At 45.6% G+C, this 24621-nt stretch overlaps 1 protein-coding gene across 1 annotated transcript in view; it reads right to left on the reverse strand.

The window, feature by feature from the left end:
• Positions 1-24621, reverse strand: part of MDGA2 (MAM domain containing glycosylphosphatidylinositol anchor 2) — a 207185-nt gene that overhangs the window by 53071 nt on the left and 129493 nt on the right. Inside the window, exons 8-9 of the mRNA XM_066321469.1 lie at positions 23016-23309; positions 1961-2230 (exon numbers count right to left, since the gene is read on the reverse strand). Coding sequence (XP_066177566.1) covers positions 1961-2230; positions 23016-23309 — 564 coding nt within the window. The remainder of the gene's footprint in view (positions 1-1960; positions 2231-23015; positions 23310-24621) is intronic.

The following is a 24621-nucleotide window of genomic DNA, read 5'->3' on the forward strand; positions in this document are numbered from 1 at the left end:
AAGCAGCTTTTGGGAGGATTTAGAGCTGAAACAGGGCTATAGCCCTGACAGAAATCCCAGACACATTTGGATCTTCAGGATACTTTCATTCCAACCCCTTCCATGGGCAGGGACACCTCCCAGTATCCCAGGTGACTCCAAACCCCTTCCAGTGTGGGTTTGGAGAAACCAGGACTCTTCTCGGCATCTGAGGCTGCCCTCATTGGCCTCCAAGAGTCTCCACTGAGGCCCCACTGAGCCCACTCCCAGCTGGTGCAGAGGAACTGAGAGTTCTTCACCCTCAACAGTCTGGAAAACCAGCCTGGAAGGGTGATGAACCTCCACCCAATGGGATTCCAGGAATCAGGACACCTTGGCTTGGACACAACTGCTGCAGGCACTGGGCCTTGCAGGATCAGGCAGCAGAGCCTTCCAGTTCCAACTAATTTCATTAGTCTCAATGGAGTTAAAATCAAGACTTCCAACTCCCCGGTTTTCCAAGATCCAAGATAAAAGCCACACAAAGCTTGGCTCCATTACATTAATCACAGAACACGGGTGGATCCTGTGGGCTGCACAGCCTCCCCCAGCCTGGGATCTGATGGTTTTGGGATAAAACCAAAAAACTTCGGGATCTAGGATCTTCCCAAAGTCCTTTGCTGCTGGAGAAAAGGAACAAATTCCAGCATCCCTATGTTTTCAAAGAAGTGGTTGGAGCCTGTGATGTGCCCACCCCGCTCTCCGAGCTGGATAGAAGAGGAAATCCAACTTTAGTGCCAACTTCAAACGGTGGAATTTTGCTGCCTGATGACTCTCTCAGGTCTCCCTCAAAACCACTTTGAAAGGTGGCAAGGAGAAGGAATATTCACATTTTCTGAGAAATCCTGATATTCAAATGAGCTAAATCGCCTTTTTTATCACCAATCACAATCCCAACAAGACTCCTCAAGCTGATACAACCTAGGAGGATGTTTTTGGCAACTGGAGGAAGTCTTGGGCCTCCAAGACCACACTGTCACCGAAATTCAGGAATAAAAGAAACTCTCCTGCACCATCTTTTAAGTGTTGGAGAATCTTGAATAACTTTATTCTGGCCAGGATATGTCATGGGAATCAGTCCATGCACACATCCCACAATGTGCAGTAGAAATCATTCCAACCACATATTTTTTTACCAGACTTTCCCCATATTTATACATAAAAAACCCCCAAAATTCTCATTCACTGGTCCCAAATGACCCCATTTTTAGTATTAGATCTCCACTTGGTTATCGATCCCTTCAAAGCTAATTTGGCTTCCATTTTTGGCTTGTCTTCTCAGCCTTTTTCCAACCCAGCTGCTCCAGTCCTCCAATCTCCAATCCAGCCAGGAGCTGAAATTTGGTATCCATTTGTGTCCTTCCAGCTACTCCCAACCTGGAGATTCCAAAACCTCAAAATCTGGGAATCTCCCTTTTCTGGGAATCATCATGCCTCACCCAACAAAACCAAAACACTCCATGCGCGGAGTTTTGACGCGAAACTGGGAAAGCCAAACAAACTGACTAAAACTCCTTCAAAAAAAACAATTTTAAAAGCATTTTAAAAGCTAAAAAATTCTCATTCACTGGTCTCAAATTATCCCATTTTTAGTATTAGATCTCCACTTGGTTATTGCTCCCTTCACATGCTAATTTGGTTCCCATCTTTTCCCACCCTAGCTTCTCCAATCCTCCAACCTCCAATCCAGCCAAGAGCTGACATTTGGTAAAGTCTATTTGTATCCCCTTTTGGCTACTCCCAACCCGGAGATTCCAAAATCTCAAAATCTGGCCCTTTTGTTGATTGAGGCCTGCCAAGTCTCACCCAATAAAACCCAAATGCTCCATGAGCGTTTCTCCCTGAGAAAGTCAAACAAACTGACTAAAACTCCTTCCAAAAAAAAACCCAAAAAAACCACTTCAAATATCCAAAAAAAATTTCCAAGCTCAGTCCTCCTTACCGGTGACGAGGAAGCTGCAGCGGCCGGCACCCGCCTCGTTGATGATGTTGCAGTTGTAGACACCGTAGGAGTCCCGGGAGAGGCTGCTGACGGTGAACTCGGTGGAGTCCTGCAGGTCGAACTGCCCCGTGCGCAGCACGCGCCCGCCCAGGCGCCACTCGTAGCTCAGTACCCGTGTGGGGTAAGCCCGCAGCACGCGGCAGCTCATGGTCACCCCGCGGCCCTGGCCCTGCCGCAGCTCCAGGAACGCCGGCTCCACTGCGGGCGGGTCTGCAGAGACACACCGAGGGACGGAGGGTGTTAGAGGGGGGAGCCAGGCCTAGGGATGGGATCAACACAAGTTCTTGTTTAGGAGCTGTCCTAGAGACAGGACTAACCCACATTCTTGTTTAGGAGCTGTCCTAGAGACAGGACTAACCCAGGTTCTTGTTTAGGACCAGTTCTAGAGACAGGACTAACCCAGGTTCCTGTTTAAGACTAGTCCTAGAGACAAGATTAACCAAGGTTCTTGTGTGAGATCTGTCCTAGAGACAGGACTAGCCCACGCTCTTGTTTAGGAACTGTCCTAGAGACAGGATTAACCCAGGTTCTTGTGTAGGACCTCTCCTAAGAACAAGATTAACACAGGTTCTTGTTTAGGAATTGTCCTAGAGACACGACTAACTCAGGTTTTTGTTCAGCACTGTGCTTGGAGACAAGACTAATCCACGTTCTTATTTAGGACCTGTCCTAAGAGGACCAGTTCTAAGAGACAGGACAAACCCAGGTTCTTGTGTAGGACCCATCCTAGGAATCAAGACTAACCCAGGTTCTTATTTAGGACAAGTCTTAGGAGACAGGACTAACCTGGTCTCCTCCTGTTGCAGGAGGTTGGGTGGCTTCTTCTTTGCACATCCTAAAAACTAAACATGTTAAGCCCAGGTTCTTGTTCAGGACCCATCCCAGGAGAGTGGCTCAGCCCAAGTCAGTGTTTAGGGCTTGTCCCAGGAGACAAGACTATCCCAAGTTCCTGTTATAGGAAATCCCTTGGAACGACAATGAATAAAACCAATAAGACCCTTGTCTTAACTCAGACAGCGCTTGAAGCAACCTGGTCTACAGGAGGTGTCCCAGCCCAGACCAGGGGTGGGATGAGATGGTCTGGAAGGTCTCTTCCATCCCAAACCACTCTGGAATACTGGGACACAGAATTCCCAGGATTTCTGGGAAGTAGATATTTATTAAATAGCCTTTAAGAACACTACTTGGGCAGGACAAGAGCCTGGCCAGGGCTACACCAAAGGTGGACCCAAAATGGTCACAAAATGGACACAAAATGGGCACTTGGTCATGAGGTCTCACACTTTGATAAGTTTTGGTCCATTTGCACATTGGGGTTGAATTGTCCAATTCCAGCTCTGGGTGATGCAGTCCCATCCTTCTTGTTTTCTTCCTTCAGCCCACCCTTGTTGGTGCTTTGGGGCCTGAAAACTTGTCCCAGTTGTCCTTGGTGTGCAGCAGGAGAAGGATTTGTTTTGTGTCCCTGCTGTGTGCAGAGCTGAGTGACACTGACTGTGAGCTCAGAGCTGCACCCCTGGGCAGCACAGAACCTGGAATACATGGGAGCTGGAACTTGAGGCATCAGGATAGTCCACAATTCCATTAACTCCCCACTCCAGGAGCTGCTGTCTGGCTTCACCAAAAATCGTCTTCTCTGGATCTTTTACCTCCATTCCGGTGGAGGTTTTGTCTGCCAAGCCCAGGATTAACCAGCTCCCCACACCCAGAACAGGCTGTTCTGCCCTAAACCCAAATAAAACCGATTTTAAATAATTCACACTCACAGCTTCAAAACTCCACCAGAATTTTGATTCCAGCAAAACACCAAATAAATAAAATATACCCGACATCCAGTGTGCATGCACAGACTCAACCTCCCACTGCCATTTGCCTTTGGAAAACTTCATCATGGCTGAAAAAAGGAGGATATAACCTGGCGGGAGCAATGGTTTGTGCTCAACTCATGTCAACACAGCCTTCAGAGCCAGGAAGAGGATGGAAAACGTGTTCCCAAAGGGATGCAAACCAGGGAATGGCAGGACATTCTGCCTCTCTGAAGAACTCAGCTCAGTTTTTAACCCCTGAGAGGGAAGAATTCCTGAAATCCACCCATTCTAGGGTGGCACAGGGAGATTTTGTATTCTTCCAAGGTGTTTTACGTAAATTGAACATGAGTATGTTCCTGCTTCCCTAAGTTTCCTGCGACTGCAGCTTTGCAGGGAACTGTTGGGTTAAAGACAGGAATTTTCCCTGGGACAGAAAATATCCCAGATCTCCACTGTTTTCTCAGGGAGATCTGTGCAGCTGCCTCTCCCAAATATCCTGTTTTCCTCTCATCACCCTGACATTAATCACTTGTACTTCCCAAAAAACTCCTGGATCCTCAATGAAAATGTAATATTGGAAAATATTGTATTTCCAATAAAATTTTAGAAAAGTGCCCATCCTTGGAGGGATTTAAAGCCCTGCGGAGGTGGCACTCAGGGACATGATAAGTGGTGGCCTTGGCAGTGCTGGGAATGGCTGGATTTGATCTCAGAGGGTTTTTCCAACCTAAAGCATTCCAAAATCCCATGAACTCTCCATATTTTTATGGATCACGGTCACAACAAGGCACCTGCTGCTGTTCCTGGAATAATTTCTCTTATCTTTGTAAGGAAGCCAATTTTATCTGAAATAAATGCTTGATTTTTGGAAATTGATAATTGGAAATTCTCCAATTTTTTCCCCATTCCAGACAAGATAATTCTATCTCCATGACCTCTCCAGCCCTCCCAGCCATACTCAAATCCACCTTTAAATCCAGGGGAAATCCTCCCTAAACTTGGAGCCAGGATGTCTAAAATAACAACAAAAAGATGCTCAGACAGCATCTACTGAAGATCCTCATGATCCTAAATCCCTGAGGGAGAGCACATGAATTTTGGGACAGGAATATTCTGGAAGCTCCACATTCGAGGCATAAAAAGCCGCGAATGGCTGATTTTTCTATCATTTCCTCCCTTTTGCTCATAAATCCTTGGAATGTCTGAATGCCCAAAACTCATCTCTGCTTTGGAATAACGTTCTCTCCAGCCCTTCCAGCCACACCCAAATATGCCTTTAAATCCAGGGAAAATCCTCCCTAAACTTGGAGCTAGGCATAGAAGGATCTCTAAAATAACAACAAAAAGATGCTCAAACAGCATCTACTGAGGACCCTCACGAACCTAAATCCCTGAGGGAGAGCACAGGAATTTTGGAACAGGAATATTCCAGAAGTTTGAGGCATTAATATGCCTTTAATGGCTGGTTTTTCTATCATTTCCTCCCCTTTGCTCATAAATCCTTGGAATGTTTGAACACCCAAAACTCATCTCTGCCTTGGAATAACATTCTGTCCGGCCTTTCCAGCCACACCAAAATACACCTTTAGATCCAGGGAAAATTCCCCCTAAACTTGGAGCCAGGATCTCTAAAAAAACAACAAAGAGATGCTCAAGCAGAATCTACTGAGGACCATCACAATCCTAAATCCCCGAGGGAGAGCACAGGAATTTTGGAATGGGAATATTCCAGAAGTTCCATGTTGGAGGCAAAAGCCGCTAATGGCTGATTTTTTTTATTGTTTTCTCCCCTTTGCTTATAAATCCTTGGAATGTTTGAACACCCAAAACTCATCTCTGCTTTGGAATAACGTCCCCTCCTTTGTTTTCCTTGCTGCTTCCATCGGATGCTCGGAATCCAGGGAATGATTCTACCTCCCCTTGGCGGCTCCATTGAAAGATTTTAACGGGAATTTGTATTCAGGCCCTTCTCCCTTCTTCCCCTGCTTTATTTACTTATCAAGCTACTTTAGCCTTATAAACAGCTTTTAAATGAAACTTTAAGGTCAAAAAAGTCTTTTAAACCCCCACAATTCCCATTTATCCAGGGGCTGATGATCCCTGGTGACAGGAAGAGAAAATTAACTCGGGCTGCTCGTTCCCAAATCCCACTTTTGCAGGTAATAACTTTAATGGGAAAGGGAAGGGCTGATAAAAAAAACCAACCAGAGTTAACAGCTCATTTTTTTTCATTGTTTTTATAGGATTCTGACTTCCCAGATGCGCAGAAGAAAAACTGGAGTTGTTTTGTGACTTCTCTCATTTGCATCAGCTCTTCCCCAAGGCTTCGGCAATTTGATTTAATTTACTTTTTCCCCTCCCTGTTCTTTTCATAATTCCACTATTAGTTTTGGAAAAAATCTCCAGCAAAGCTGCCAAGGGAGCAGGGTTCATTCTCTTCCACAATTATCTTTGGGAAGCAAGCGGGGCCGGAGTTAAATCAGGCTCTCAATGTTTAATGAAGTTTTTTAGCCTAAGTACATTCATGTTTTAAGGATTAGGAAACAGAAAAAGGAAAGTTCTGGAGCTATCCACAGAGAAATGATAGTGAGATATTTGTTTGGTTTGAGCCACACAGCTGCTCCTCACGGTGAGGATCAAATCCTGGCCTTTAGTGTGGGATTCAAGGAGAAAATTCAGGGAATTTATTTCCAATGTGTGGCCCGAGGCAGAGGCTTCACCTGCTGGTTTGGCCTCTCCAATTTGCATTCCAAGCTAAACAAATAATGAGTTTTTCTCCCCCAGATCCAGCAATAAATATAAAAAATAAAAAATAAAATATAGATATAAATAATAATAAAAATTTTAGAAAATCATAACAATAGGAATAAAAAATAAATAATAATAATAAAAAGTGGTGACTCTGCTTGCTCTCCATTGGGTTTGTTGCCGTTGTTGGATTCACATCACAGGAATGTTATCCAGCACTTCCACCTCTTCCCAGACTCTCCGCTACAGCCACATTTCCAGGATTGTTAGCTGGATGTGGAATTCCCTGAATGGAGCCTGGGGGCCAGGACACAGAGAAGCGCAGACAAGATGGGATTTGGGAGCTTTGGGAAGCTCCAGTGCACAGGGATTGTGATCCCTGTGAAATGACAACAGCAATTTCCCAGCCAAAGCTTGGAATTGGGATGTTACACCTTGGATAATGGATTTATTCCAGTGAAATGAAACCATCGTGGACAGAAATAGAAAAAAAAAGGTCATTTGCACATTTGGAAGGAAATTAAAATAGGTGTGCAAATCCATCCTGGAATTGTGCATTCCAAACCCTGCCTTGCACAGCTGTATCCATGGTACAATGAGGAAAATCCCTGTTTCATGGAATCCAGGAACGTTTTGGGATAGAAAGAACCTTAAATCCCATTCCATGGGCAGGGACACCTCCCACTGTCCCAGCCTGCTCCAAGCCTATCCAACCTGGCCTTGGGATCCAGGGGCAGCCACAGCAAATCTGGGAATTCCAGCCCAGCCTCTCCCCACCCTCCCAGCCAGGAATTCCCCTTTTTCCAGCTTAAAGCCGTTCTCTGTGTCCTGTCCCCTCATCCCTTGTCAGAACTCTAAAGAGTCTCATAATGCACTCATTAGTTTTTCATCTACTCCCTACCAAGAAAGTCCTGATTTTAATTTAGAGGGATTTTGATGGTAACTTTCAGTGTAAAATTGTTATTAATTTAATTTTCTATTGCATTCTGTGTCCATGCCTGCTTTGCAGGAGGATTTACAATTGAAAATCCCAGTCCCCACTCTCAGGAATTCACTAACTTGGATTTTGTGTTTCAGGTTGTCTCCTCTGTCTGCAGAATTTGCTGGGATTTTCCAGGCTGGTGCCTCTGTCCTGCTTTGGCTGCTTGACAGGGCATTAAATTCTCTGGAAATCCTGATCCAGCCTCACCCAGCAACTCCCAGGTTTCTGAGCTTCAATATTTGTGCTCCAGCACGTGCAGCATTGGCAAGGGATAAATATTCATATGAGTACAAAAACCAAACGGTTAAAAAAAAAAACAAAAAACAAAAAACAAAACCTTTGGGGCAAAGCTGCACCATTTATTTCTCTTTATATCTGCAAATCATGATTTGCTTGATTTGTCCAGCTGGGGCCAGAAGGGGCTGGGTGAATAATGAGGAGCTTCCTGAAAAAGCCATGAAATGGGAATAATCCGTGGGTTTTTAAAAGCATCTGCTCTTTTGAGAGTCCTTTATGGGCTCTGCTGCTGCTGCTGTTCCTTGGATTTTATGAAATGAAAATAGACCTGGCTGGAATTTAAATCAATGAACAGCAGTGAGCATTTTAATTCTACAGAGCTCCTGAGAGGAGCCCTGGGTTGTTCCTCCTTCTCCATGGGCAGGTCCTGGACACCAAATTTGTCTCATCCATCTCCAGGATTAAGGAATATCTGTGGAGGAGCAGGGATCCACTGGTGACCTGGGCAAAAAAAAAAACCTCTGCCCTCATTTTAAAGCATTTTTCAGCTTAAAAAAATCATGGAACCAGGTTAGGAATTCTGGGGGTGCTCCCCCGGAGAAGGGAAGAGTCCAGGGAGATCCTTCCAGGGCCTAAGGGGGCTCCCGGAGAGCTGGAGAGGGACTGGGGACAAGGAAGGGGGGGAAAGGAGGGACAGAACACAGGGAATGGCTTTAAGCCATATGAAAAGGAAAGATTTGGGTGGGAGATTGGGAATTCCTGGCTGGGCTGGAATTCCCAGAGCAGCTGTGGCTGCCCCTGGATCCCTGGCAGTGCCCAAGGCCAGACTGGACATTGGGGTTGGAGCAGCCTGGGATAGTGGAAGGTGTCCCTGCCCATAGCACTGGATGGGATTTAAGGCCTTTCCAATCCAATCCATTATTGGATTCCATCTGGGATTTGAACCAACTCTCCCGCTGTAGGAATCCAGCCAGGGCTGCAACACTTTGGCTCATTCCTGGAGCGACTGACACCAATTCCTTTGGAATATTTAGCAAGAAAAGAATTTTTTTCCTCATTCCTACAACAAACATTCCATTATTTGTGGGGCTGAACTCTGCTGAACATGAACAGGGCAGGGAAGGGGATGGAGACCAGTTTGGGATGGAAGGGATATTTGGGATCATCCCATTACACCCCTGCAATGGCAGGGACACCTCCCACTGTCCCAGGCTGCTCCAACCTCAATGTCCAACCTGGCCTTGGGCACTGCCAGGGATTCAGGGGCAGCCACAGCTGCTCTGGGAATTCCAGCCCAGGCCCTGCCCACCCTCACAGGATCCTTCAAGGACACTCCAATACCCCCGGAATGGAGGACAAAAGGGGGAAGAAAGGTGAGAAAAGCGCTGGGGAAATTGGAGATAAGGCTCTTACCAGCACAAGGGAAGTGCTGGATCCTCTTCCTGGTCTCCCTCAGGATGTCACTGACAGGTGACACTGATCCCTGAGGTGACACCAAGTCACATCTGCTCATTAACAACCACATTAATGATTAATGGGGTGTTTTAAATTCTCCCCCCACTCCTGAAACCCTTCCCAGAGCTCCCTGCTTGGAGTTTTCTACTTTTCCAGAGTAAAACAAGGAACCTGCAGTCCTTGGAGCAGCCTCGTGATTCCAGAGAAAATCCCAGAAAATTTAGGCAGGAAAAACCCTCGAAGATCATCGAGCCAAACCTTTCCCAGAACTGCCCAGGTCACCACTTGTCCCCAGTTTCCTCCAATAAATTCCCATTTTCCCCTGTCCTGCTGCTCTGAGCTCTTCTCTTCTGGCCTTGATTTTTAATTTTTTTCTTTAAACCTGCCCAAAGCTTATTTTTATTTTGTCCTCCAGCTCTGAGCTGAGTCCACCTCATTTTCCATGGATCCCAGGCTGAGCCATCTCCAGGGTTTCAACCCCTGATCCCAAATTTTCACACCCTGACCCCAAATTTTCAAGGGGCAGCTAATGAATTCCAGTCTCTGAGGTTTGTTCTAAGTCCCAAGTTCAGAGAATCACAGAACAGTTTGGGCTGGAAAAACCCTTAAAGATCTCGGAGCCCAACCATTCCCAGGCCACCACTCCCCCGTGTCCCCAAGTGTCACCTCCACAGGGCTTTAAATCCCTCCAAGGATGGGGATTCCAGCACCTCCCAAGGCTGGACAACCCTTTCCATGGAGAAATTGTCCCTGATATCCAACCTGAACTTCTCCTGGTGTGACTTGAGCCTATTTCCACTTGTGCAGCCCCTGGTTACCTGGGATAAAAGCCGAATCCCACCTGGCTGCACCCTCCTGTAGATGCTACCAGGTCCACCTCTGGGACACTCAGCCAGCCCAGGTGACCTTCATCCCCTGAGATGGGGCCACCTCATTGAGGTCATCCCATCCCAATCACACCCACACTCTCAAAAAGTGATGGAATTGGACATTACAGCCTCCAGTGCCAAATAAACCAGGGATAAACATGGAAAAACCAGCAGGGAGAGGAGCAGAGCCCACCTGGAAACACCTGGGGGAGATCTCAGCACGATGGCTTGAAATAAAAAGAGTTTTTTACTCAGACAGGGGAGGTTGTGAGGAGAGCAGAAAACAGAAATGTGCACATAAAACAAATGAATGGACTTCAAACAGCCCCAAAATCCCGTTTTTTACTGCTCTTCTGGACAGTGTTTGCAACAAATTTTATTTGCCTTGAAACAGAGATCAGCTCTCACTTTTTTTTTTTTTTTTTTTTTTAATTTATTTCTCCTGTGGACAAGGTCACTTTCGGACCAAACGGGGTTTGCTTTTGTTGATCAGAGCATAGAATTTCCAATAAAACCCCAAAATTTTCTTTTTTTACTCTGTCCTTGGGAGATTTGGGGCCTGATTTATGTGCAGGAGTCATGGTTTTAAGGTAAATTATGCATTTACCTTTGGGCCAGGTGAAGCTTTCATCTCCCTTAGAACTTGGGACTTATAGAACAAACCTCAGAGACTGGAATTCATTGAGCTGCCCCTATCTTTAAGCAGCCAAGGTCAGGGCTTGAAAATTTGGGGTCAAGGATTGAAACCCTGGAGATGGCTCAGCCTGGGATCCATGGAAAATGAGAAGAACTCAGCTCAGAGCTGGAGGGCAAATTGTCGTCAGGTTCCAAAAGAAAAAGGAAAAAGCTTTGGGCAGATTTCAAGAAAAGAGAAAAGAAAATCAGGGCAAGAAGAGAAGAGCTCAGAGCAGCAGGACAGGGGAAAATGGGAATTTATTGGAGGAAACTGGGGACAAGTGGTGTCCTGGGCAGTTCTGGGAATCTTGGGCTTGATGATCTTTGAGTGTTTTTCCTGCCTAAACTATTCTGGGATTCTCTGAACTTGGGACTTTTAGAACAAACCTCAGGGACTGGAATTCATTGAGCTGCCCCTATTTTTAAGCAGTCAAGGTCAGGGCTTGAAAATTTGGGGTCAAGGATTGAAACCCTGGAGATGGTTCAGCCAGGGATCTGTGGAAAATGAGAAGGACTCAGCTCAGAGCTGGAGGGCAAATTGTCCTCAGGTTCCAAAAGAAACAAACAACAACAACCAAAAAAAAAAAAAACCACACCAAACCAAACAAAACAAAACCACCAAAAAAACAAAAAAAACAAAACAAAACAAACAAAAAAAACCCACACCACCACCTTTGGGCTAGTTTTAAGAAAATAGAAAAAAAAATTTAAAAAAATAGTGCCAGAAGAGAAGAGCTCAGAGCAGCAGGACAGGGGCATGTGGGAATTTATTGGAGGAAATTCTCAGCCCAGGATTTCATCCTGATCATTCCTGGTGTCTCCAGAGAAGGAAAAGCAGGACAAGAAGCCTTTGATGATTGGATGGTTTGGGCTGGGACAACTTCAAATCCCATCCAGTGATGCCATGGCAGGGACACCTCCCACTGTCCCAGGCTGCTCCAACTCCAGTATCCAACCTGGCCTGGGACACTTCCAGGTATCCAGGGGCAGCCACAGCTGCTTTGGGCAATCCCAGATTTGCATTATCCATGAAAACCTCATCCCTACCAAGAGCAAAATAAGGGAGACCTGACTGGAACCTACAATAACAGATCCACACAAAAAAACCCCAACCAAACAAACCTAAAAACCCAGGAACAGGGTTCAGGTCATTTTTGCTGACTTGAATACAAGAAGAAAGAAGAGACACTGGAAAAAGCAGGAATACAAACCCTGCTTCCTTCCCTTCCTCATCCGTGGGATTCAAAAGGGATCGAATTATTTTAAAGGAACGAACATTGAACCTGAACATTGATGGAGGCACCAAGTGACACTGAAACGGCGATGGGATAAAATCTTTCCTATGGATCCAGGCTGGGAGAGTTGGGAATGTTCCCCTGGAGAAGAGAAGGCTCCAGGGAGAGCTCAGAGCCCCTGCCAGGGCCTAAAGGGGCTCCAGGAGAGCTGGAGAGGGACTGGGGACAAGGGATGGAGGGACAGGACACGGGGAATGGCTTCAAATTGGGAAAAGGGGAGATTTGGGTGGGATATTGGGAAGGAATTCCTGGCTGGGCTGGAATTCCCAGAGCAGCTGTGATTGCCCCTGGATCCCTGGCAGTGCCCAAGGCCAGGTTGGACATTGTGGTTGGAGCATCCTCAGGTTGGACAGCGGGAGGTGTCTCTGCTATTGGGGGTTAGGTTTGTCTCTTTTTCACTCGAAAGCATTTTTTCCCCATAAGTTACCAAGGAGACCAAGTGTTGGACACTTAAACAAAGAGGTGGGCAAAACCCGACTGGGGAGATTTTTTTTCTTTATCTGTTAGGGAGAGGTTAAGTGCCTTCTCTGATAGGAAACCAGCTGTTAAAACCAGGTGGAGCAGTGCTGCTTATCAGATGGTGCAGTGTTGCTTATCTCTGTTCATTGTTCCCCTACCCCCACGGGGATATCTCCTGTTAATGGGCCATTAAAGCTCACCAATCACAGGACACATTACATCATCCCAGTGTTCCTTATCTCCTGTTAATGGGGGTATCTCCTGTTAATGGGCCATCAAGGCTCACTACTGACATCACACATTACATCATCCCAGTGTGAGATGCTCTACCCAGGGAGAAGGAGCCAAACCATTTCCCCCCAGATAAAAAGGAATCACAAGTGTCACCAGTGTTCCCACAGGACTCCTGAAGGAAGATTGGACCCATCTCTGGACCCTTTTTCTCTACAGGACCATCTCTGCTTCCAAGAGGACCACATTTGCCACTCCAGGAGGATTTACTTTTTGACAGTTCCCAACACCCTGACCAACAGGGTGTCAGGTTGTATTTCTGACTCTGTCAGGGTTTTCTAGAATTTCTTTTTTGTTTGCTTGCTTGCTTATTCCTCTGTACTACAACATTTGTGCTTTTAATACCCCTAGTAAAGAACTGCTATACCTATTCCCAAAGTCTTTGCCTGACAGCCTTTTAATTGCAAATTTGTAATAATTTGGAAAAGGGGAAGAGGGGGGCTTACATTCCAAGGAAAATTCCAGTCTTCCCTGGCAGATACATGTCTATCTAAACCAAGACACTTGCCCATGGAATGGGATTTAAGGTCTCTCCAACCAACCCCCAAATGCCCCGAAGTTCATCCCTGTGTGTGTCCAGAGGGAAAGAAGAAATTACAGCTCCTAAAATAAATCCACCCCATGATATTGCACATTTCAGATGTGGCCAAAGGTGCAGCATTAAAGCAGAGCCTTGCTCTGAAATGAAACTGCCCTGAGTAGATCTGACATTAAAAAAACCTCAAAGAGGGTTTGAGCCCATTTGGATTTTCCTGGTCTTGAATGCTGGAAGTCATTTATTCCTACTTGGAAGATTCCAAGGAATCAGGCCCTGCTCATCATCTTTGAGCCTGGATTTGCATTTAGGTTATGCTCCAACTAAATAAAAAAACCCCCTCACAACTAAATAAATAAGTGCATAAATATGGGATTTCACCTCTGTTCATGGGGCTGCTCTTAGGGCAGATGGATTTGTCTTCCATGTCCAGCAATTCCATGCTGAAGGGAATAAACTCCAGCATCTCCTTGTCTTCCTCCTCCCACAGGAGTCCATAAAATTCTGTATTATTGCTTCTAAGTTGGCTTTTCCTCCACAATGTTTTACAAAGAATTGCCTTTTTGTTTCCAGTAAATCCAGATATTGCTCCTCTCATTCTTCCAGCTGTTTCCTCTCCTGTTGGAGTTTGTCTTCCCGCTCAGCCAATTTTATCAAGCCCTGTTTTATCTCCAAAATTGAATTTTCAAGGTTATTGCAAGAATATGTTTTTCTCTCTTTTCATTTCCTCCCCAAACCTCTACCAGGGCTCACCTTGGATAGATTTGGGAGCTCTGCCAAGTCAATGGGATTGCCACGAAAAATATCCTGGAACACCCTGAATTCCCTGTTTTATTTCCTTTCCCACCATTCTTAATCCTCTTGGAGCAACCTGGGACAGTGGAAGGTGTCCCTGCCCTGACAGGGCTGGAATTGGATGCAGTTAAGGTCCTTTCCAACCAAACCATTCTGGAATTCTGGGATTCTTTTCCGCATCAGCCGAAGCCCAAGTCCACGAGGCAGAAATCAACTATGATCCATGATCTATACTGGGAGCAGGGATCCAGGTTGTTCCAAGCCTCATCCAGCCCAGCCTGGAAGTGGATCCATGAAGTTTGGAGAACCCTCAACGGTTGACAACAACTGTGCCCATGGCAGGGATGGAACTGGAGGAGCTTTAAGGTCCTTTCTGAACCAAACAATGCCATGATTTTAGAATTTTCCAGTTCCCACTGAGATGTGGAAGCCTTGGCAATGATGGATATCCTGCAGGACTCCAGGATCTTTCGAACCTCAGCCCTTCCATGGGTTTCTTTTTGGTCTTCCAGGTTCCAAGTAATGGATTTCAGCTTGCAAAGGATAATGAAATGCAGCAGGAACAGGATCCTCAGGGAATGGGCATATTCCCAGGGCAGTAGAACTCCAGGAGCTCTCAGGGACAGGGTGGGATTCTTGGAGTGTCTGGGCAGGGCCAGGAGTTGGGCTGGATGATCCTTGGGATCCCTTCCAGCTCAGGACATTCCAAGATTATTTCAAGAGAAGGGAGGGAGAGATGTTGCTGTTTCCCCCTCATAGCCCACAATGTCTTGAGGATACAAAATTCAACATCCAATGATCCATAATTTCTGCTAATCCAGAAATTACCAGGCTCCGTGAAACTCCTTGGAATGATTTTACATTGCCCAGACACATCACAATTACCCTGATAAAACAAATTGCAGCAGAATGTGACTCTGCAAGCTCGCCGCTGCCAGCCAGGACCTTCCTGAAAGGAAAAATCTCTGTCCTTTGTTGGAAAAACCAGTCCCAAGTTCTGTCATCCTAACCAGGAATGGGAATTCTTTGTGTGCCTGTCCTTCTCTGCAAGCCAGCCCTACCACAGATTGGAAAATGAGGATAAATCAGCCTGTTCCTTGACAGGGAATGAAATGTGCCAATAATTTGTTGGAATGATGGAATAAATCCAAATAAACTGCCCCATCTGGAGGGGAACAGTCAATGAGAGCAGGGGGAAAGGTGGTTTTATGATAAAAATATCCATTAATGGGCATTGGAACTGCAACGGAGCCTGGAAAATGAGGGATTTATATCAATTGTGTGGGATATGGATCAATTGTGAGGGATATGGACCAATTGTGAGAAATATAGATCAATTGTGTGGGATATGGATCAGTTGTGAGGGATTTGGATCAGTTGCGAGGGATTTGGATCAATTGTGTGGGATATGAATCAATTGTGAAGAATATGAATGAATTGTGCAGAATATGGATCAATTGTGAAGAATAGGGATCAGCTATGAAGGATATGGAGCAATTGTGAGGGATTTGGATCAGTTGTGAGGGATATGCATTTACCAATTTAAAATGTTTTGAATTTACTATCAAGGGTCTGAACTACCTGGGAATAACAATTCCACTAAGGAAAATTAGAATGTCTCTGCCTTTGTTTGGCAAACTAATAGTAAGTGGAAGGTGTGAAATTTCCCTTTTTCCAGTAGGCAGCTTCTGAATGTGAGGAAAGTGTGAGAAATTCTGTTAGAAGGAATTTTTTGTCAGGAATTTCCAGCAGGGAAGCTGCTCAAGGCGAGCCCATGGAGACTCTCCCCAGGAGATGAGGGTGGTCTCCACAGCGAGGAGTTGTGGTGACACCAGCAGTGCCATGGAGGATGGATAATGACTGGAGTGATTCCCAATGGAATGCTGGCCCATGGATGCTCCCCCAGACAGGACGAGGAGCTGGGCAACATCCAGGGTGAGATCCATGTCCCACCAAGCCAAGGACACAGAACCTTCACCTGCTTAATTTCCCCTGTGTTGGGGGAAATTGTGGGAAGAGCTGGAGGGGCTGGAGCATGTCCAGGGAAGGGAACAGAGCTGGGGAAGGGTCTGGAGAATTCCTGAGGGAGCTGGGAAAGGGGCTCAGCCTGGAGAAAAGGAGACTCAGGGGGGACCTTGTGGCTCTGCACAAGTCCCTGACAGGAGGGGACAGCCGGGGGAGTCAGGCACTGCTCCCAGGGAACAGGGACAGGAGGAGAGGGAACGGCCTCCGGCTGGGCCAGGCTCAGGGTAGACAGCAGCAGGAATTTCCCCATGGAAAGGGTGCTCAGTCCTTGGCTCTGCCCAGGGAGGTTTGGAGGGATTTCTAAGCCCTGTGGCACCTGGGACAGCGGTCAGTGGTGGCTTTGGAAGTGAAGGGGTCTGGTGACACCTTAATTTTTACCTTTCATGTATTCCAGGTTCTGTGCTGCCCAGGGCTGCAGCTCTGAGCTCACAGTCAGTGTCACTCAGCTCTGCACACAGCAGGGACACAAAACAAATCCTTCTCCTGCTGCACACCAAGGACAACTGGGACAAGTTTTCAGGCCCCAAAGCACCAACAAGGGTGGGCTGAAGGGAGAAAACAAGAAGGATGGGACTGCATCACCCAGAGCTGGAACTGGACAATTCAACCCCAATATGCAAATGGACCAAAACTTAGAAAAGTGAGACCTCGTGACTGGGTGTCCATTTTGTGTCCATTTTGTGTCCATTTTGTGTCCACCTTTGGTGTAGCCCTGGCCAGGCTCTTGTCCTGTCCAAGGTGTGTCCTTAAAGGCCTTTTAATAAATCTCTACTTTATTCTCTTAGCTCTCTCCAGTCTCTGTTCCAGGTCAGCCCTCCCAAGGCATCACTGGGAACAGCTGGGTTTGTTGATCCTGAAGAGATTTTCCAACCTCAATGGTTCCACTCAAGACTCCTCTTAGCTTCAGTGATTTCAGTCCTGATGTGATTCCTCAAAGCCTGGTGGAATCCAAAGAAAATCTCTCCCAAAAAAAAAATCATCATTCCCACAGACCCTTGCAGCATTCCCTGTATGCAGGACCTCCAATCCTGAATCCAACATCCTCTGGCCCATTCCCACTGGAAAACCTGATTCTGTGGGACACAAAGAGCTCTAATTTCATCTCTGCTGGAAGGAATCTTCCTGCTGACTCTGTTCCCAGCTCCACAGGCAAAATGATTTGCAAACCTCCCTATTAACATCAGTGGGCAAATCTGAATAATGCCATTGGAACTGGGAATAAAATCCAAAGGATTTGGGAGGGAGCACGGGGAAAACAGCAGCTTGTCTTTAAATCTGTGGATTGCCCTCCCAACTCTGCTTTATGAGGCAATTAAAGCCACAAAGTTGAATATTGGAAAGTGACACAGCGGGAGAGGGATTTATGGAGCTAAAAAAACAGCTGGGACAAGTTTCAGCAGCATCCACAGACAGAATTATTTGTGTCCTGTGTCAATCCAAATAATCTTAATTTTTAATGCTGCACTTTGCAACCAGAGTTCTGTCGGAATCCATATTTTGTGTAATTATGGGAATTAATCTCCTAAGTATTACAGGACAACAAAGGAATTATATTTACTCAGCATCTTCTGCTGTTAAAAATTAACTACATGGACAAGTTAATTATTCCAATTTCCCTTTCCCTGGTTGCTGTTGAATTGTTCTTGGGTTTTGTGACTCCTTTGTATTCCAGCCACAACATTCCCTCTCACCCTTCTGTTCTTCCTTATGGTAAGTGTGGGGATGGATACCCCTGAATTCCACAAGGTTTAGAGAAGAATCTCATGGATTTTCCTCTACCCTTTTGGGCTGGAATTGCCATTTTCCATTTTGAAATCCAACCTCTTGACCCATTATTAACTGGGAATAGAAGAAGCTCTGGCTGCTCCATCCCTGGAAATGTTCAAGGTTGGATGGGGTTTGGAGCAACCAAAGCTCTGATCCTTCCTATTTTAAATAAGGATATGGAATATTTACATCTCTTCCCACTCGCTTTTTCTTCTTCTAAAACCATTTTTTTTTGTTTGGAAGACTCTTTGCTCCTGCCCTCAGACAGTGCAGGATTGTCCTCTCCAATTCCCAAAAGAACCCCCATATAAATAATTCAGTTTTTTCTCCAAAATAACACCTCTGTTTATTCAGGTTCTGCAGCGCTCTGGGTTTTTTTGGAATTTCTGACAGGAAGGCCTGCCTGTGACAGTAATTTTAGTATAAAATATGAAAAAAATTCAAATTATCTGGTTCTCATTTATATTTTCCACAGCACCAGGGCTTGCATATTCATCACTTCCCTGGGTCACCAAACTCATGCTGCTCTTGACCTTGCTAAATGTCAAAAAGCTCCTGGGATTTCTCTTTCCCCATCCAGCCATCCGTGATTTCCATATTTTTTTCCCCTGCCTTGCTCCATGTGGATGAATCACACCCAAAGCCATCACTGCCTCTGGATTATTCTGGAATCAGCCTCGATTGGGTGAAGATCTTATAGAATGAATTTTGTTGTTTTTCAGTTTTCTGGGAAGTTTCTGGACTAGGAATTAAGGAGCAGTAAATGATCCATAGATTAAAAACCACAAAGTGGGAATGATCCATCTGGAGTGCCCAAATCCCTATGTGTTTATATATAAAATAAATATGGCAATAAATATCCTCACAGGAAGGTCAGAGCTTGAAGCTCAGCTTAGCAGCATCAACCTCTGCCACAACCTGGGAAAATGCTTTTGGCAGGAATGTGGAATTCCTCGGATTCAACCACCAGGGTGGAAAAAAAAAACCCAACACTTTAGAAAGCAAATCAAAATTATAGAAGCAATGGGAGCACCGTGATTTTGATATTTTCTAGTTGTTAAGGTCATTTTCTTCATTGGAGGAGAAGAGGAAATAAGGTCTCAGAATTAAAAAAAATATTGACCCAATTCTAAACTTGTTTTTAGGCTGTCCTTTCTCCCACCACAAACAAGCCCAAATTAAACCCAACTTTTATCTCTAGAGAAAGAATTCATTCAGAAAGTGATAAATGCACCAGCCTGGGAATGGAGTGCGTTATGTAATATTTGTCCTGAATATTAATCAGCTTTTCCTGCTCAAATCTTCAGTCATAAGGAGGAAAAAAAAAAGTAAATAATATTAATATTAGATGCAAATTCTGCTTTCCTTCATCATTGCAGTCTGCCTAAGCAAAGATTTATAACAGATTTGTTTAAAAATCCAGATATTTGCCCCCTTTGATTTCTCAGATTCCTTGGTTATCCCTTTTTAATGAGTTTTCATAATTAAAATTTTATCTTCTGGAAGATCTCACTCTTTGGGAGTTTTACCACGCTCCTGATCCCCATTCACAAGACAATTCCATGGAGCTGGTAAATTCCCACCGGAATTGGCCACCCTACCTGTTAAACAGTTTCCTCTACTCACTTTCTTAAACTTCCAAGAGTTTGTAGCTCATTCATCCCAGTCCCATTTGGGATGGCGAACGCTTCCTTCTCTCACAACAATCTTTTATTTCATTATTAATACAATATTTGCATATAAATATTTCAGTGGGCAGATATTTCGAGAATGGACCCAGCACATTCCTGAGCTGCCAAATTGCCTTTCCAAGGCAGAGAAATTCCTTTCCCCATTCCCAGCTGCAAAGAAATCGAAAACCAAGGAGAGAGGACTTAGGGCTGGATTCTCCAGCTCATGGGAAATGGGAATAACTCATTTATGCTGCTCCAATTAGCACCTGAGATCATCACTCAGCCTTATCTTTCTCCTTAATTAGCTCTGCCCCATTCCCAATGTAATTCCTGAAGGACGAGCCCCTTTTCCAGACTTACTTGGAATTTATAATCAAGGAAGAAGGAGGCAAATAAAGCTGAGCTCCAACAAAACGGGAAATTCTGTGTAGCCACCCATGTGGCTACTAAAGCTCTGCCAGCCAGGCTTCCATGAAATCTCTGGGATGTTTGGAGAGGTCTTCCAATGGTTTGGAGATGGATGAGCTTGGGAAGGGGTTTGTGCTGTGAATAGGATTTTAGGGAGTGAAGAGAGAAAAGGAAGCCAGGGAAAACAATCCCATCCTCACTGGAGAAGGATCACAGGAGGAGAGAGAACTGCCTCAGGCTGGGCCAGGGGAGGCTCAGGGTGGACAGCAGCAGGAATTTCCCCATGGAAAGGGTGCTCAGGCCTTGGAAGTGCCCAGGGAAGTTTGGAAGGATTTCCAAGCCCTGTGGTACAGTGGAAACGCTGCCTTAGGTGGCAAGTGACAAATTGGAGATGAATGGAGGAAAATTATGGAAAGCTTTGATTATTTTTCCTGTGGGAGTGAAGTGGGTTTTTTTTTGGCTGGGATCTGGACATCACTGAAATGGGATAAAGGGATGGCAGTGGAAAAGTGAGATGAGGAAAACAAAAAATTTAATTTGATGAGAACATCAAATTTAAAAAAAAAAAAAATCCTTTCCATTTCAATTTACTTCTTTAGCTTGTCCCAACAGATGTGAGCTGGAGAAGTAACTCCATGGAAAAATTCACCCTGGAACAGCTTCCCAGGGAATGAGCACATTCACAAGGCTGCACAGGGTGGGATTGTTTGTGCAGGGCCAGGAGTTGGATTTGTGATCCTTCTTGGTCCCTTCCCACTCAGGATATTCCACAATTCCTTGAAAACAGACTAATTAACCCCTTTGAGTGAGACAAAGTCCTGCTGTCACAAGGAGAACCTTCCAAAGAATGGGAATATCCTCACTCAGCACAGCAAAATCCACGAGTTATTCTCTAAACAAAAGTGTTTCATTAAATGTCTTTCCCTGCTCATCACTACTGGAAGCATCTAGGATAAACATTCCCAAATTCTGAAAAGAACTGGTTTTTATGACAATTGGTTAAATGCCACCCTCGGTACAGAAACGCTGCTCAAGTTGTTGGGAACAAAAAAAAACCTTCACTCCCACAGGAAAAATAATCAAAGCTTTCCATAATTTTTCTCCATTCATCTCCAATTTGTCACTTGCCAGGATGTGAATAAAGGGAGCGGAATTATAAACATGGAGAGATGAAAGGAAAAGCGCCTGGAAATACCTGTTGAGCTCCTGCTTCTTGGAAGCATTTTCAGGTTGTGTCTCTGCTCTCAGAATCAGGGAAATTTGGCGTTTTGAGCAGAACAAAAATGCATTAAAAAAGGGGGGGTTTGGTGACAGAAAAGGTGGGAAAATCACAGCGACCCAAGCAAGGTAGAGTCAGCAGAGTCATCCCATGGGATCCATCAGGATCTGCCTCAGGTCCTGAGGAAGTGGGAAGCTGCTGGAATTCCTCAGCCACAAAATATTTTCAACTTTTCACGGCAAATTCATGCCAGAAAAAAAGGGAAAGAAGTGACTTCCCCCTCCTTATTTAGAAGGATCAACACTCCGCTGTTTCTGTGGTGGTTCTCATTCCCAGATTCACAGAATCCCGGGATCTCAGGTTGGAAAAGAGCTCCAAGGTCACCGAGTCCCAGCTGTGCCTGATGCCCACCCTGCCCCCAGCCCAGAGCTCTGAGTGCCACCTCCAGGAATTCCTTGGACACCTCCAGGGATGGGCACTCCAAACTTCCCTGGACACTTCCAAGGCCTCAGCACCCTTTCCAAGGGGAAATTCCTGCTGCTGTCCACCCTGAGCCTCCCCTGGCCCATCCTGAGGCCATTCCCTCTCCTCCTGTCCCTGTTCCCTGGGAGCAGAGCTCGACCCCCCCGGCTGTCCCCTCCTGTCAGGGACTTGTGCAGAGCCACAAGGTCCCCCCTGAGTCTCTTTTTTTGCCAGGAAAAAAATGACTGAGCCAAGGAGAGGAGGCAGAGACCCCTCATTCTCAAGTTCCAGTGGGATGAACCTGCTCCTAACAACCCCATAACTCAGAGAAACTCAAAAGGTTTCTCCGTTTCAGCCTTGACATTGGGATTTAAAGCTGGAGCAGCAGGATAAAGCTGGGATGGAAGTTCTGCAGATCCCAACCATGCGATCGATGCATCCATAATTTGTGACAAAGCAGAGCCAGGAAAAACAAACCAGCTGCTGAGGACGTGTGAGGAGCAGCTCCTCACTGGAGACCCCAAAAGAGGTAATTTGTGCTGAGCACGGAGCTACTAAAAAGCCAAGTGATGGAGGATCAGGGAGTATGAAAATGGAATAAATGAGGGCTCTGCACTTCACGAAACACCCAAATTAAATCCTGACAGAGCAACAGACCCAGGGAAGTCACTCAGCACCGAGAATGGCTTGTTATCCCCCCATTATTCCCCAGAAACCACCTCAAACCGGGCTTCTCGTGCTCCCACAACACCACACGTCTCCAAAATAAAAAGTATATGATCCGCCCCCCGCGATTTTCCCTCCCCATTCCGAGGCTGGCTGGCATAGCAGAGCAGGCTGGATCTGGATGCAGATCAGCTCCCAAGGAACAGCCCTCACCCTCCTTTTTTTTCCCCCTCCTTGTTTTACACAGCAGCAACAAATGAGCTCACAGCCTCGGCTCAGCATTTAGAGAAATACGTCCTCCTATCTCATCTGCTTGTTCCCGTGTCAAGGAATGCAAAGCTGTGGGGGGAAATAATGATTGCCTCACACTCGGTTTTTTGTTTGTTTGTTAGTTTGTTGGGTTGTTTTTGTTTGGGTTTTTTTTAACCATAAATGAGACTCCTTTGTCATTTTTACTTCCATATTCACAGGAAACTCACGGATTCAGGGGAACTACAGAGACAAACAACCCTGCATCAAATATGTAACAGCTGTAAGACTCTCTGTTACTCTCTGTTTAGGGGAGGAATAAATCAGCTTTTTCTCAGCACAACACAAAGGAAATAATAGGAAAATCAGGCTTTACTCACACTGCACAATGAGCTGCACCAAGGCCTCTCTGGGTTTGACGTTAAACCCGTTGTATTGGCTGGTCTGGCACCTGTAGGTGCCGGTCATTTCCCGGGAAACGTTGACAATCCGCAGGATCCCATCGTAGCTCTCGGTCTGCAGGGCCCCATCAGGCATGGCCACCTCCTTGTCAGCCCGGGACCACAGGATGATGGGTTTCGGTTTCCCGGTCACCTGGCACTGCAGCTCGATGGTGTCCCCTTCCCGTGTCACCAGCGGGGACTTCTCCTGAGGGACCGTCAGGTTGGGGGGCACTGGGAAAAACAGAGGAGTAGAAAATCAGCCACTGCAGATGGATTTCTGTAGGGTTTGTTCTTTCTTGTGCGTATTTGTTATTTTGTGGGGGTTTTTTAAGGAACAAGTAAAATTAATCCACATTTGACACTTAGATTATATTTAATTATAACCCCATGATATATTTGCAATGCCTCTTCTAACTAATTACAAGAACTATACTACCCAAAACTGAGAAGAAGAAGGGAGAAGAAGGATTCAGCCAACACCCCAAATCCCTATATTACCTTATACACATATATTACTATATAAGTAATACATATATGCTATATATTCTATATATTCTATATATATTATTATATATATGTATGCGTGTGTATATATACACACACATATGTCTATCTATACATACCCATATGTGTGTGTATATATATATATATGTGGGTTTGTTCTTTCTTGTGTGTGTTTTGTCTTGTTATTTTATGGAGTTTCTTCTAAGGAACAAGTAAAATTAATCAACAAAAGACACTCAGATTATTTTTATTTGTAACTCTATAATCTAACCCCTTGGTTTGCAATGCTTCTTCTAACTAATTACAAGAAACTACCCAAAACTGAGAAGGAGGAAGAAGAAGGGAGAAGAAAGGAGAAGGATCCTGTGATCCTGAGATCCCTGCGATTCTGAGATCCCTGACAACCTGTGTGAGATCCCTGAGATGATGAGATTCCTGAGATCCTGAGATCCCTGATATCCTGAGATCCCTGTGATCCCAATATCCTGAGGGAAAAGCCGTGTGCCAGCCCACACAGCTCTGCTGCAGCCTCAGATGGGGCCAGGGTGGGAGTTTTCCCTCTGGAAATTGTCCATGTGGATCTATCCCTGGTGCTGGCAGCCTCTTCCAGATCCAAATATTTCTGTGTGAGAACAAAAGGTCTGAGTTATCCAATCCCAGCCTGCCTCAGGAACTCCAGCTGCAACAAGGGAGAGAAATTTGGGAAAAATACAGGAAACTCGTCCGTGTTCGGAGGAGGGGAAAAAGCAGACCCATGACAAAAATCCCCCATGCAAGGGCAATGATTCCCCCTTTTTTTCCCATCAGTTTTCCCTGAAAAAGCCAAGATAACAGCACAGCAGGAAGCTGCACCTCGCTGAGATAAGGAGCAGCACCACGGGGGTGGTGACAGATGATAAGAGAGGCCCTGTCAGTGTCCCAGATGGAAAGATCCCCTCAAATCCCCGACTCCGCAGCTCCGTGGCATTCTGCAGTGCCTGTCACTGTGAGGCAGCCCACGGCTCTTCATGGTTCAGGGATTTATTCACCTTGTTCCTGG

This window comes from Sylvia atricapilla, chromosome 6, assembly GCF_009819655.1.
Source record: "Sylvia atricapilla isolate bSylAtr1 chromosome 6, bSylAtr1.pri, whole genome shotgun sequence".
NCBI classification, from domain to species: Eukaryota; Metazoa; Chordata; class Aves; order Passeriformes; family Sylviidae; genus Sylvia; species Sylvia atricapilla.